The sequence below is a fragment of the Drosophila simulans genome, chromosome X, assembly GCF_016746395.2.
Source record: "Drosophila simulans strain w501 chromosome X, Prin_Dsim_3.1, whole genome shotgun sequence".
NCBI lineage: Eukaryota > Metazoa > Arthropoda > Insecta > Diptera > Drosophilidae > Drosophila > Drosophila simulans.
In genome coordinates, this window is record NC_052525.2 from 1,285,437 (window position 1) to 1,298,514 (window position 13,078).

Below are 13,078 nucleotides of genomic sequence, written 5' to 3' on the forward strand. Positions count from 1 at the left end.
ACGTTAGAATTTCAAGTTGCATTTTTTTGAAATGTGGCAGCGCTAAAGGAGCGGGTAAATTTAAACATTTACCCTCTGAACATTACACATTATACGTGATTGATTTATTTTTGGTATACAATCGCAGCTGGTTCGGAATCCCGGTTGCTCTCTTACGTTGGCTTTGGACTTAAAACTAGATCTTGAGATGTCTGTCAATACACATACGGCACGGCAGGTGGGCGCTACAGATGGATCAGTACGGGTCGGAATCTTCTTCGCTATCGCTATCGCCATCCGCCCACACAATGGGCCACACGGCGTTGCGCGAGCAGCTGCCGCCCAAGGCCTTGCAGAACGTGTTGAAGGTGCTGGCCTGGGTGAAGCCGAGGATCTCGCGCTCCTCGTAGATGCGGTACGTGAAGGTGCTCTCGTAGGTACCCACGAAGTAGCGGGCGTAGGCGCAGACCAGCTGGTCAACCACCGCCACTCCCCCATCCTTCAGCTCCCTTCGTTGGACATTTGACTCCGGCGCGAAGTGCACGAGGCGGAAGCGGTAGAAGAGTTCCTTCAGCTCCATCAGCTCGTAGGGCGTGGCGTCAGTGGCTAGGAACACGGTGGTCACGTTGAACGCGCGCAGCAGCTGCTTGACCTGCTGTGCAGCCGTTTTCAGGGTGGGAGTGGTCGCTTCCCGCGAGCGCACAAAGTCGCCCCGCCTTAGGTGGGCGCACAGGTAATCGCCGCCCTTGGCGTTGCGCTTCGGCCGCTCCAGCTCCCACATGGCGGGCCGTTGGACTCCGGCCGAAGCGCCTGTGGTGGCCAGAGCCTGCCGCCGGAAGTCGGCGGCTACCAGCTCCAGCCGACGGGAGAAACGCATGGAACGCCGGGCCTGCCAAAAGTGCTCGTCGCCCCAGTGGTCGTGAAGCACGGTTTCGGCGCTGAGCAAAGCGTACGTGCGCATGTCGTCGACGTCCTCCGGTCCCGCCGTGTCCTCCGCGATCGCCTCGCGAAGCAACTTCTCCAGCAGTCCGGCGCTGCCCTGGAACCGAACGCAGTGGAAACGCCCCACGCGCAGCTCCGCCTGCTGCAGCAGTGGGCCTCCCGACAGGGATCCCTCGCTGCACGGCTTGTCCGTGACGCGCTCGAACTTGTCCCGAAAGATGCCCTGTTCTAGCATGACCTCGTAGTGCTGCAGCCGGAAAGCGTGCGCCACATGGACCAGGGGTGCGCCAGGATTGCCGAATAAGCGCTGTTCGGTCAGGAATTCCTCGTAGTCCAGAACGGGCGCGTAGCGGCGCAGACTGGCCAAATCAAAGAAGTGGCTCCAGGGCAGTCCAGTCTGCTGCAGGCCCTGCGAGTGCCAGTGGTAGAGGCGTGGCCACGGCGGCAGCACAAGGCGCACCTGGCGAAAGCGCCTTCTCCTCTGCAGCCGGCGCACGAACACCGCCATGCGAATGTAGACGTCTCGGCGCAGGTTGAACCCCTCCGAGATGTTCACGTCGTAGAGGATATACACGGCGCCCCTCAGCCCGAGAACCTCAGGCGGGCAAGTTGCTGGCAGTGGCAGGATCTCCTGCAGGACTCTTTTGGCGCAGGTGCCGCTGCTTCCGCGGGAATCGCCAATTTCCCGCTTTGCAGTCCCGTTCCAGAAGGCGGCATCCGAGCCACTCAGCAGCTGGAGGAGCAGGAGCAGCGCCGGGAACCCAAGCCTGGGCCAGCTCCCTCGCATTTTTGGTTTGGAATGGAGTGGCTGTGGCGGCGGTCAGTAAAAAACCCCTAACGCATTTGGTATTTTGCCACGAAATAATCTAAAGAAAAACATATGACTTTGATTTCTAACAACGGACATTTCAGTCTTTCCAATATTTTAGCAGCTGTACAGAAAACACGTATTCTTGTCAAAAAATCGGGACCATAGGAAACCCATGTACATCGCGGGAGTGATACACCATAACTTAGCCGAAAAACGTTACACAGTCATAATAATTACCGTTTTGTGCAGCTTAGGATCCCAACTAACGGACCCATATCACTTTCCTGCTAATTTTGAAAAAAAAATTTGTTTCCAAAATTTGGCAATTTTTATTTTTTATCAAGAAATTTTGCGAAAAATGTCTAAAATTTTTATTTTTCTATCTGGAATGCCACTCGATTGCAAATTTTATTGCGAGTCCAACGAGGTATGGCATTTTATATTTGGAACATTATTTTAGTTGCTGTGGGCAAAATACTGATTATTTTTGGTTACAAAATCAGGATTAGAAAACAAGAAGCTTCATTGCGAGGGCGTTACATTATAACTTGGCCAATAAACGTTACACAGTCAAAATAATTACAGTTTTGTTCAGCTTACAATCCCAACTAACGACTCATATTACTTTCCTGCTGATTTTGAAAAAATTATTTTTTTTCCAAAATGTTTTTGTTTTGATAAGGGGTAACATCAAGAAATTTTGAGAAAAATGTCAAAAATTTTTAATTTCCAGCCTGGAATGCCATTCGATTGCAATTTTTATTGCGAGTGCAATAAGGTATGACATTTCATGATGGGGCTGTTATTTACGTTGTGGTGAACAAGAATCTGACAGGAAATCAGGATAAGACGAATCAGTAATAGTTTTCTTAACAAAAAATCCGCGCTTGAATGCAAATCGATTCCCATTTGCACTATGATCCCCAACGATTTCCATATGGCACCTGCTATTATGGGTCTTTAAAAAAGCGGATGTAAAAAGCTGCGCAAAAGCTTCGCTCGCTAATCTCAAACAGCTGACTGTGCAAAACATTTCGTATTGGCGTTCTGGCGCTTTGGGGCCGTCTGGTTGCCTCAGTCAGATACGAGATACGGAAGCCCAGCGAACGGAGGAGGGCGCGAGATGCGGACGCCGTGCGTGACCACAGTACAAACTAGATTACATTAAGTTAGACTAGCTAATCCCAAGCTGAGCCCAGGCCCCTTCCCCGCCGTCTGGACCCATCTACCCCGTCTGGAACGCACTGCGAAAGCAAGTAACTAACTAACTCACCACTCACCGGGCAGCAACAACAGAAACGATGATGGAGGGGCGACGGGCGGCACGATCTGCTCGGTCACGCTCTCGTTTACGAGCGACGTAAGGTGTTTGCGTAGTGACTGGCGCGGGAGAGCCAAACGTGCCGTTATTCTTCATTCATCAATGGCGAGCCTCCCCCTCCTGCACCCGCACCCGCACGCCTGCCTCGTTACGTAAAGTCCTTGCAAAAACACTTCCTCTCTCGTTGCGTGAGAGGAAATCCAGGGGCTGATTGAGGGTCACTGGGGTGCTTCGTACATAGTTCACTGCTTGACCAAATTCCTAGAATGAATTTCGTAATTCGGGAATGTTTCCGCATCCACCCCCACCCCCCACCCCTCACGCCATATATGTGTATATAAATACTCAGTCTCGTGCCTGACAAGAGCCCAGTGTGTGCCGCACTCGTCCCTCCCGCGAGCGGCATGCACATGGTGTTGGTGCCTCTCGCGCGGCTGAGGGTCAAGATCGGCGCAAAGAAATGTTCGCGAAGCCTAATATCTGTGCATCCCGCGACTGCCATGTTCGAATTTAGCATTCGCAAACTGCACTCATCCCACTCATCGTGCAGTTTCAGTGCGGCATTCGGCGCAGGCGAACAGCCCATAGCAATATCGAAACCCCATAGCCACAGGCTACATACCAGAGAGCACAGATCACAGCAAGTACCCTCCATATTAAGTACCATGGCCAGCTCCTGTCCCCGCCGCGCGCATCCAATGACCTTCGAATAATGCTAGAAAGGCCGGTCCCCCTTCGTCGTCGTTGCTGTCGTTGTTTTGGTTTAGGTTGAGCAATAGTCTAAGACCCGCCCGTTACCCTTCTCCATGTCTCCTTCCGGGCAGCATAAGTGATGGTGCCTGCGGCCGTTAAGCTGCTGCAGGCCTCGCTGGGTCAGTGGCGACGAGGGAGCAAGCTGCATCCCATGGCCAAGGGCGCGCTCACGTACGCGGTCATGTGGCCCGCGGGCAGCCTGATCCAGCAGGCGATGGAGGGTCGCAAGCTGCGTAAGTAATTAACCTGCACCACTCGCATCCATAACCGTGTCCTGCTCTTCATGCGCAACCTCTTCCCTCACTGACGACGATCCGCAGGCGAGTACGACTGGGCCAGGGCGCTCCGTTTCAGCTTGTTTGGAGCTCTGTACGTGGCGCCCACTCTGTACGGCTGGGTGCGGCTCACCAGCGCCATGTGGCCGCAGACCAATCTGCGCACGGGCATCGTTAAGGTAAGGGCTCAGACTGAATCCGGCTCCTCAGCCGCAGCGGACCAAGCTCAACCGCCTATTTGCAGGCCATCACGGAACAGCTTTCCTACGGACCCTTCGCTTGCGTAAGCTTTTTCATGGGAATGAGCTTGCTGGAGCTGAAGACCTTCAGCCAGGCCGTGGAAGAAACAAAGGAGAAGGCGGCGCCCACGTACAAGGTAATGCCTATCCCGCTGCTTGCTACTCCCCTCGCTCACATCCAACTCATTACTAACCCTCCAGGTCGGCGTGTGCATCTGGCCTATTCTGCAGACCATTAACTTCTCGCTGGTGCCGGAGCACAACCGCGTGGTGTTCGTAAGCATTTGCAGCCTGATGTGGACCATTTTCCTGGCGTACATGAAGACGCGCCACGAGGAGCAGTCGGATTCCTCGGTTCTGCCTTGTACATAGTTACCTGTGTCGTATTTGTTACCTTTTGTGAGTCCCAATTGTTAGGCCAATTGTTGAATTAGATAGCGTTAGCGTATGTGAGTCGGTATTTTAATGGGGCCTGTTAAATCCATTAGCTGCTTAGGCTAGGCGGGGATCGTCCCACAATTAGCTGGCCCACCCAAAGCGACGACGGAGGCGAGCAGCTATTTACCGTCTCCACAATCCAGTCCACGTAGGCCGACACCTCGGTGAAGACGCCCGGAAACGGTGGCCGTGCACAGGGCTTGATGCTCCAAGAAACAATGCCCACCTGGGTGTCGGAGTCAGTAAGGAGCAGCGGGCCGCCGGAGTCGCCACTGCACTGGCCTTTTCCACCTTCGGGCAATCCTGCACAGATCTGGCTGTCATGCAGCTGGGTCTGATGGCGCTCGCTGCATTCCGTATCGCTGAACACTTGCAGTTTGACCTTCTGCAGATGCTGCTGGACCACGCCGCCCGTCTACAATTGAACGGGTTAGTCGATAGTCAAGGAGTCTGAAGGAAGAATGACGCTCTTTCTTACCGCATTCAATCCCCAGCCCGCGAGGACTGCACTGGCGTTTCCGGGCGTGACTTGCCGAGGCACCGGCAGACGTACCGGCTGGACAAACTTGCTCAAAGCGACGGACTGCGCTAGCTGCAACAAGGCGATGTCGTTGACGTACTTGTCCTCTGGCTCGTACCGTGGATGGACGAAGATGGCGGCCACGCGGGCCACCTGGCTAGAGTTTCGCGCCAGCATCTGGCTGCCGTACTGCAGATCAATCTGCTCGGGCGAGGAGCCCCGCACGCAGTGGGCGGCTGTCAGGACCCAGTACGGGTTAAGCAGCGTAGCGCCGCAGGAGTGACGGCCGCTCTTCGCGCGTCGCAGCGAGACCACAAAGGGAAACTCCCCCGGGCCAGCTGTAGTACCGTTGACGATTTTTCCATCCTCGCCAGAGGCTTCTGCTAAAAGGAAGGTTGCCGTGTAGAATAGTGCGAGCCTTGCGATCGAAGCCATGACGGCCATCTATGTGCACGGTGCACAGGTAGAACAGGGCAATTTATGGGATATTGGGGCCCGTATTCGCTAGTGGGTTTTATGTGGGTAGAGCTGGCCATGCAGTTGTGGGCCTGAATTATTAGCCATGCTAATGAGATGCCAACCGCGCGATTGTGACTCCGCAGGGCCGAGATTGCGATGGCGGGCCCACTTTTGTGGCAAAACTTCAAGGTGTTCGTCACCCGCTACCCGATTGTGCGCGGCATGATATCGTACAGCCTGATCTGGCCCACGGGCAGCCTCATCCAGCAAACAGTTGAGGGCAGGCGCTGGGGTGAGTCGGCAATCTTTCGAGCAGCTAGCTTCCTTCTCCCTCTTGTCTTCATCTTACAGGCACCTACGACTGGTGGCGCGTGCTCCGGTTCAGCATGTACGGTGGCCTATTTGTTGCTCCTACCCTCTACGGATGGGTCAAGGTTAGTGACCGTTCACATGGCTGCTGCTTAGGTCTACTCCCATTCCGATTGTTCTGCAGATTTCCAGCGCCATGTGGCCGCAGACATCGTTGAGGACGGGCGTCATTAAGGCGGCGGTGGAAACGATTTCGTACACCCCCGGCGCAATGACCTGCTTCTACTTTATCATGAGCCTCCTGGAGTCCAAGACGGTGGAGCAGGCGGTAGCCGAGGTCGGCAAAAAATTCCTGCCCACGTACAAGGTACTTTATTGTGGGATTCCAGGGAGAGCGGCCGTCTAACCCACCAGTTCCATTGCTCTTGCAGGTGGCTCTGTCCGTATGGCCACTGGTGGCCACCATCAACTTCACCCTGATCCCCGAGCGCAACCGGGTGCCATTCATCAGCGCGTGCAGCCTGTGCTGGACCTGCTTTTTGGCCTACATGAAGCACCTGGAGCACCACGAGGTGGACGGGGCCATTTGATGCACATGATTGTATTTCTTTAACAGCATTAAATAAAATAGTAAATAGTGAACGAAATGAAAGAAATGAAATGCTAAGAACGGTATTTTGCACCACGTACTGGTCACACTGGCTCACCTAGGGGTGAAAAAATATCGATTGTGCATGGGTTTGTTTTAATATTTAAACAGCATTATGCAAAATGGCCCCTCTTTCCGAAGAGTAACAAGCCTAAAGTAATAAAATTAATAAAAAGTTATTTTTAAATAAATCCCGGTATATCGACCGAGCCCCACCACATTTCCTATCGACACTGTCCCATCGCTAGCCCCACCTAGTTGTTGCTGCTTTTTTTGGGTGTGTGCGTTGCATTTGTTTACTGACAATCCCCAGAAAAGAAACTCCTCTGTTCCAACTGCCATCCCTTCGAGAACCAGGACAGCAGCATGCGTGAACTTAACAAGCAACAGTCGCAGGACACCACGGACTCGGGCGTCGAGAAGGGCGACTATCCGCGGGCCACCAGTAAGTGACGCACTCGAGCATGCGGGCCGATCTGCATTTCTATCCAAAATGGACTTTCAATGCCCAATTCCCTTCCCAGATGGCGTGGTCTTCGGCGCCATAGTTACATTCGCCAGCTTTTTCGTGCTGATGATGACCTTCTGCTCGCCGTACTGGATCGAGTCCTACGAGGAGACGAGGGCCAGCTTCAAGAACATGGGCCTGTGGCAGTACTGCTTTAAGGACTTCGTGTACCCCAAGTATGCGTTCCCCAAGCAGTTCACCGGCTGCCACAACATCTTCTCGCACGTGAGTACAGCAAACTGGCAGGTTTTTATCCTTGTCCTGATTTTCTCCCACTCGCACAGGAATACTATGTTATCCGTGAGTATCTGCTGCCCGGCTGGCTCATGGCGGTGCAGGGCTTCGTGACCATGTCCTTCATCATCGTGTTCCTTGTGCTGGCCCTGCTCTCGCTTACCATCATCCGACTGCCTCTTAAGGCCGTTTTGCAGTACGAGTGGCTGCTCGTCCGCCTCTCCTACATGGGCACCGCCATCTCATGTATGTATCCGCCTCCCGCCCAATAAGTACCAGCTAAACAGCGATCTCCCACAGCTCTGTTCATGTTTTTGGCCGTGTGCATCTTCGGGGGCTGCGCCTACCGCCGTGACTGGATGATGTACCCCAAGTTCAACGTGCTGGGCTGGTCCTACGCCCTGGCCGTTGTCACCTTCATGCTGCTTGGTCTAGCCGCTCTGATCCTGCAGCGCGAGGCCCGGCAAGCCTACGACACCCGCGGCGAGCAGAAGAACCTGGTAATGCAAATGGAGATGCAGGAGCCGGGCTACCAGCCGCCGCGCCACCACCACAGCCAGTCGCGCAGCCTGCAGGGCTACATATAACAGCTGTCCGCGCGACTCCCATACATTCCGTTCCGATTGGATCTTAGCTTAAGTTTTCAGACGCAATCTCGTCCCTCGAATCTGCGCAACCAACGCCGTCCAAAGTGCCTTTAACATCGATCATTTAACACGCCGACCCAACTGAGCTCGGCTCGTATCCGTTTGTAATTGTATTAAATAGCACGTACAGCTAAACGTAAGATCAGTGCGACCAAAAAGATCCACTAAATTTTTACACATCTACCATTATACTTTTTATGTAGGCTCAAAAATGTTTACAGCTTCAATTTTTAGACCGTATTCCACCTTTTATAAGCAAACTGGTGTAAAGACATATCAACATTGAATTAAATGTATTATTTAAACTTGCGAAGCTAAACGTGCTGATCAGATTGATCATCTTCGCCCTGGTTTCCCCTCCTTTACCACCAACTACATGTTCCTGGTGATGAGGTGCGGATGTGATCTACTCCTAATATGTTTATGTTTGCCTTATCGAACTGATAGCGCCTCCGCTGATTGCCAATTGTTAGTTTGGGCTGCTGGCTCCCAGACTCGACACCTCGATTCAGTGAGTTTCGTGCGCTCTGTTTCTTCTCACCTTTACTGCGATGACTCGGTTTGGCCTGCTCGGCTGCAGCTACATTCTGTTCTGGTTCCTCCTCGCCTGCTCGGCGGCGGACCGCTGGCTTCAGGAGAATCAGCAGCCGCGCATCATCAATGGAAGTGTGGCCAGGGCGGACGAGACGCGCCATCTGGTCTCCATCCGCCTTCTCCGACACGACAACAACTTCGGAAGCGGCCACATCTGCGGAGGGGCGCTGATCGCGCCCAGAAAGGTCCTGACCGCAGCCCACTGCCTGTACAAGTGAGTAGTGATCCCACCATGGGGTGACCGCTCCCTTCTGATCGGACTCATGCCAGCAGCAATCAGAGAAAGCGCTTTCGACGGGCCAGCGAGTTCGTCGTGGTCCTGGGCACGCTTAATCGCTTCGAGCACCGCAATGGCACCATCGTGTCCCAGGTGAGTTCCATGGCCTACATGCACACCTTCAGCCCGGACAGCATGCGTGACGACGTGGGCATCCTCTTTCTGCGCACCGGGCTGCCGATGTCTCCAGGCGGTGGTGTCCACCTCACTGTGGCCCCCATCCAGCTGGCTGGCCAGGTCACGCCCCCCGGCAAGCTGTGCCAGGTGGCCGGTTGGGGTCGTACGGAGCAGGTGAGTCGGATTTGTAGAGCTGTAGGAAAGCCATTGAGCACGCAGCTTATCTGACTCTTTCCCAGAGCTCCCTGTCCAACATCCTGCTGACGGCAAACGTGAGCACCATCCGGCACCAGACCTGCCGCATGATCTACAGGTCCGGCCTGCTGCCCGGGATGATGTGCGCGGGACGCCTGCAGGGCGGCACCGATTCCTGCCAAGGCGACTCCGGCGGACCGCTGGTGCACGAGGGCCGTCTGGTGGGTGTGGTCTCCTGGGGCTACGGATGCGCAGAGCCGGGACTGCCGGGTGTCTACGTGGACGTGGAGTACTACCGCCAGTGGATAGAGGGACGCAGCGGGGCTCCCCACTCCAGGCTGGCTACCAGACTGCTCCTACTCCTGCCCCTGCTGATGCGGTGCTCGGTTTCGTGGCTATAGCCACCATTTCGGGATACCTGCCGGTGCTTTAGTCTATCTAGTAACTATGTTCTAAACTAAATATTCCTAATACACATACACGTACAATGTAGCGGCGACAGCTCCGAATCTGATAGCTACCGTATGCAAACCTATGTATGTAGTATCAATCGAATCACTTTTGTTACCTCGAATGCCATCCCGCAGCTATCAGCTATCTACAAATCTGGGCGGTTTCGGAAGAGTCGGATAATTATCACGACCTCTTCGTATCTTGTCGTGCAATGAAACGCTTTCCACTCAACAATCAACATTTATTTACAGCGAAACACACTTAGATTCGGAAACATGAGTCAAGGAACAAAGCAGGGTGACTTGGCCACGGGCATGGCACCTAGCAGTTGCGGCAGTTGCGCCGCGAGCAGGGCTCCTCCCGCCGGTCGTGGAGTCGCACCAGGTCCTCCGGCTGGCCGTAGGCGATGTTCGGCAGGCACCGCGACTGGGTCAGTAGCAGGGAGAACTCGCGGTTGCAGGCCGCGTTCTCGATCCGCTCCATGACGCGGCCCACCAGCAGCTCCACGGCCTCCTTGACGTTGGCCCCGGTGCAGGCGCTCGTCTCGATGTACGGCAGCCGGTAGCGTCGGCAGAGGGCCGCCACCTGGTCGCGACTCACCACGCGCAGCTGCAGCAGGTCGCACTTGTTGCCGCAGAGGACCACGTCGGGGTCCTCGGAGTAGGCGTGAGTCCGCAGCTGCGACAGCCAGTTGGCCGTCTCCAGGAAGCTCTTCTCGCTGGTCAGGTCGAAGATGAGCAGGAAGCCCATGGCGTCGCGGTAGAACGCTGTGGTTAGCGAACGGAAGCGCTCCTGTCCGGCGGTGTCCCAGATCTGCAGGTGGATGCGGTGGCGGCGTCCGCGGGAGTTGTACAGCTGCAGGATGCAGTAAAGGTGATGGGTCACTAGGGTTCGGAAGTGATATGGTTGCAAAACCCTCGTGATACGACTCTCAAACCGAATCCAGCAGAATTGTGTGGATTAAGTTATGTGAGTCACGTGAAAGAGATCAGAGGATGAATAGCCGCTTGCACTTACCAGCCGCTTCTCGCGGAAGTCGATGCCCACGGTGGAGATGAACTGCGTGTGGAACCGGCCATCCGTGTACTGGTAGAGGAGGCAGGTCTTGCCCACGCCGGAGTCGCCCAGGACGAGGAACTTGAGCAGGTAGTCGTAGTCGATGTTGGCGCCCGTCATAATGGACGTTCGTAGCAGCGCGTTTGGCACGTTCAGGACCGCAGACGCATCCCGTCCGCCTGGAAGCAGGGAACCGAATGAGCTGCCCGTTCCTGTACAGTTCTCCACAGCAATGGTTCTCCCCCAGCTACCAGCTCCCTGCCTCCTGCCCCGCCTCTCTATCCACTCGCCACTCTTCCTCCTCTTTTGTGTAAGACCGGGCTTAGGCTGACAGGAGCGGAGGCGGGGCACTCAAGTCGGGAGGCATCTTCGTGAGCGTGGCTCCCACCCACTGCCAGCTGCCACCCCCGTAATGCGACCCACTTACCCACCCCACCACACACAGGCACACGCACACACACACAGCTCGCCGCACTGTGGCAAATATTTGAAACTCATTAAATCCCGATTTATTGATTTTCTGTCCCGTTCCGGGCGAAATTCGGGCGTGTGGAGTCGATGTGTGGGTGTGGGTTCGATGGGTCGGGATGGCGGGGAATCCCTTGCGCACACTACCGCATCAAAGGACAAGCCGATCGAGATTTCAAGCATTCCCGCTGAAAGAGCGCCCAACGGTATGGCGCTCGGCTGAACAGAGAGAGATGATAAGGGGCAGTGGAAAAGTGGAAAGTGGCTGGAGCACAGGAAGGCTGCCCCTGCCCCGCTAATTAGACCAACGGCCAACGCTCAAAATGATGCGATGCGGTGGGCAGGGCCAGGCAACGTGCAGTATCTTTGCAGCCTGGCGTCCTTCCTGCGCTAAGCGGATTACGGACGCTGCCTGCGGTTGAAGTGGTTGCTAGACAACAGGACCTCCGCGACAGGAAAGTAACAACAGAGATCGAAGTAATAACTGAGACCCCGCTCCCTATGCGCCTTCTGCGCATCCCGGCAGCACTCAATGGAATCCTGCCTGCTGATGTCTTGTAATCTAATTTCCTCCCGTTTCCGGCTGCTGTCTCACGTCTCCGGCTTCCGGCCCCCACTTCCGAATCCGCTGTCTCGCATAGGGAGCACGCATAGGTTACAGCCTTCTGCTGCTCGCCAGGTCTCCCAGGGGGAGATGGGAGGCGGAATGTCAGTGGATGGTGGGCAAATCGAATTAGCATGCACGCACAGCCATTGCCATCCCACTCGGCTGACGGTTAATTTTAAACCTTTATTGATTCGCAAGATCTTGCGGGGCTCAGGTGGGCCTAGCAACTGAAATAGCCTCCCGTTTCCGGGGGTGGTGTTCAACATAAGGGGGGTTGGCTAAGCCGAGTGATGGCAATTAGGAGCAAACCACAAGGCCTCCACTCAAGGCCGTCCTCGCAGCTTCCTTCCGCCCTTTCAGCGCGGCCAGCTGCACTTGGACAATTAAAGCTGGGCCGCAGTGCCGTAATTAGCTGCAGCTGCCGCGCTTCTGGCTCGCGATTAAAAATAGCCACCGCCACCTCAGCCCCTTAGTTCCTCAGCTCACCTGTTCACCGGATCCGGCTAATTGCAGAGGCTCAGGCTCAGGAGGGGCGGCACGCATTTCTGCTCCGACGCCCGCCGTCGACTTTGGCGCCCAAGGCGACACGCCACTCGTCACTCCAAGGATCCGGAAGGATTGCGATTCAGCTGACTGGACCAGACTGGCTGGGCGGGCAACCGTTATTTTTAGCGCGCGCAATTCGTCCGCGCGGGGAAAGGGACCTTCAAACACCTTGCGGAGGCTTGCTGAACGAAAACAATCGGCCCACGAGGACTCCGAGGCTGTGCGGATGCTGCGGATGCGACGCACTGGATCCTGTGGGCGGTGCGCTGCCCGACCTGTTGCCATGCGCTGCCCAGCACAGACTACAGGGCTCGTTAGCCGCCAACTGGCGGTCCCTTTGCCGAGGCGCAGCTTTCAGCCAAAGCTTGCGCCAGCTTTCAAGGCGCTTCCGCGCGCGACAGGTGCGCCGCACAGGTGTCCTTTCCCACGGGAATGTGGTTATTTCGTGGATACTTCGAAGCACTCTCGAGACATAATCCTTCGGGCAACTTTAGGAATGGAACGGCTTTGGACGGAGCTTCCGCCGGACGGCGCCTAAGCTTTGTTCTGCGACGAAGAATATAAAGTCAGGAGTGTATCCCGTGCTCGAATGGTCCACTGTTTCTATAATCCTAGTTTTCAGCAATCAAATTTCGTGTTACTAAATAACACTGAGCTATAGTTTTCACTAAATTGAGTTTG

At 55.1% G+C, this 13,078-nt stretch overlaps 7 protein-coding genes across 12 annotated transcripts; 4 read left to right on the forward strand and 3 right to left on the reverse strand.

The window, feature by feature from the left end:
- Positions 1 to 76: 76 nt before the first annotated feature.
- Positions 77 to 1,992, reverse strand: LOC6739909 (GDP-fucose protein O-fucosyltransferase 2). Its single transcript, XM_039297180.2, has one exon. The coding sequence runs from the start codon at positions 1,706 to 1,708 to the stop codon at positions 236 to 238; it is 1,473 nt and encodes a 490-aa protein (XP_039153114.1). The 5' UTR covers positions 1,709 to 1,992; the 3' UTR covers positions 77 to 235.
- Positions 1,993 to 2,787: 795 nt separating this feature from the next.
- Positions 2,788 to 4,768, forward strand: LOC27207524 (mpv17-like protein). Of its 4 annotated transcripts, none has more exons than XM_016183210.3 (5): positions 2,788 to 2,988; positions 3,874 to 4,039; positions 4,127 to 4,260; positions 4,326 to 4,457; positions 4,522 to 4,768. In XM_016183210.3, exons 2-5 carry the CDS (start codon positions 3,886 to 3,888, stop codon positions 4,690 to 4,692), a joined length of 591 nt encoding a protein of 196 aa, XP_016037667.1. In that variant the 5' UTR covers positions 2,788 to 2,988; positions 3,874 to 3,885; the 3' UTR covers positions 4,693 to 4,768. The 4 variants fall into 4 exon arrangements, with proteins under 4 accessions (XP_016037667.1, XP_016037663.1, XP_016037664.1 ...); XM_016183206.3 differs by having other exon boundaries at positions 2,789 to 2,984; positions 3,878 to 4,039; XM_016183207.3 differs by having other exon boundaries at positions 2,790 to 2,988; positions 3,878 to 4,039.
- On the forward strand, positions 3,002 to 6,707 carry LOC27207003 (protein sym1). 2 transcript variants are annotated; one of them, XM_016182768.2, is made up of 5 exons: positions 3,002 to 3,693; positions 5,881 to 6,029; positions 6,089 to 6,171; positions 6,231 to 6,413; positions 6,478 to 6,707. In XM_016182768.2, the coding sequence occupies exons 1-5, from the start codon at positions 3,458 to 3,460 to the stop codon at positions 6,634 to 6,636; spliced, it is 810 nt and encodes a 269-aa protein (XP_016037668.2). In that variant the 5' UTR covers positions 3,002 to 3,457; the 3' UTR covers positions 6,637 to 6,707. The 2 variants fall into 2 exon arrangements, with proteins under 2 accessions (XP_016037668.2, XP_039153124.1); XM_039297190.2 differs by lacking the exon at positions 3,002 to 3,693 and adding an exon at positions 4,582 to 4,719.
- On the reverse strand, positions 4,767 to 5,722 carry LOC6739910 (trypsin-1). Its single transcript, XM_002076763.4, has 2 exons — positions 5,237 to 5,722; positions 4,767 to 5,173 (listed from the first exon to the last, which is right to left on the reverse strand). The coding sequence occupies exons 1-2, from the start codon at positions 5,720 to 5,722 to the stop codon at positions 4,805 to 4,807; spliced, it is 855 nt and encodes a 284-aa protein (XP_002076799.2). The 3' UTR covers positions 4,767 to 4,804.
- Positions 6,708 to 6,920: 213 nt separating the features above from the next.
- On the forward strand, positions 6,921 to 8,397 carry LOC6739912. The gene is made up of 4 exons (XM_016180995.3): positions 6,921 to 7,140; positions 7,220 to 7,428; positions 7,488 to 7,683; positions 7,738 to 8,397. Exons 1-4 carry the CDS (start codon positions 7,062 to 7,064, stop codon positions 8,022 to 8,024), a joined length of 771 nt encoding a protein of 256 aa, XP_016037670.1. The 5' UTR covers positions 6,921 to 7,061; the 3' UTR covers positions 8,025 to 8,397.
- Positions 8,398 to 8,547: 150 nt separating this feature from the next.
- LOC6739911 (trypsin alpha-3) lies at positions 8,548 to 9,814 on the forward strand. Its single transcript, XM_016180996.3, has 3 exons — positions 8,548 to 8,892; positions 8,952 to 9,246; positions 9,312 to 9,814. Exons 1-3 carry the CDS (start codon positions 8,636 to 8,638, stop codon positions 9,666 to 9,668), a joined length of 909 nt encoding a protein of 302 aa, XP_016037671.1. The 5' UTR covers positions 8,548 to 8,635; the 3' UTR covers positions 9,669 to 9,814.
- Positions 9,815 to 9,947: 133 nt separating this feature from the next.
- LOC27207705 (ras-related protein Rab-27A) lies at positions 9,948 to 13,061 on the reverse strand. Of its 2 annotated transcripts, none has more exons than XM_039297191.1 (3): positions 12,338 to 13,061; positions 10,738 to 10,857; positions 9,948 to 10,575 (listed from the first exon to the last, which is right to left on the reverse strand). In XM_039297191.1, the coding sequence occupies exons 1-3, from the start codon at positions 12,680 to 12,682 to the stop codon at positions 10,042 to 10,044; spliced, it is 999 nt and encodes a 332-aa protein (XP_039153125.1). In that variant the 5' UTR covers positions 12,683 to 13,061; the 3' UTR covers positions 9,948 to 10,041. The 2 variants fall into 2 exon arrangements, with proteins under 2 accessions (XP_039153125.1, XP_016037672.2); XM_016183386.2 differs by having other exon boundaries at positions 10,738 to 10,955.
- Positions 13,062 to 13,078: the final 17 nt, after the last annotated feature.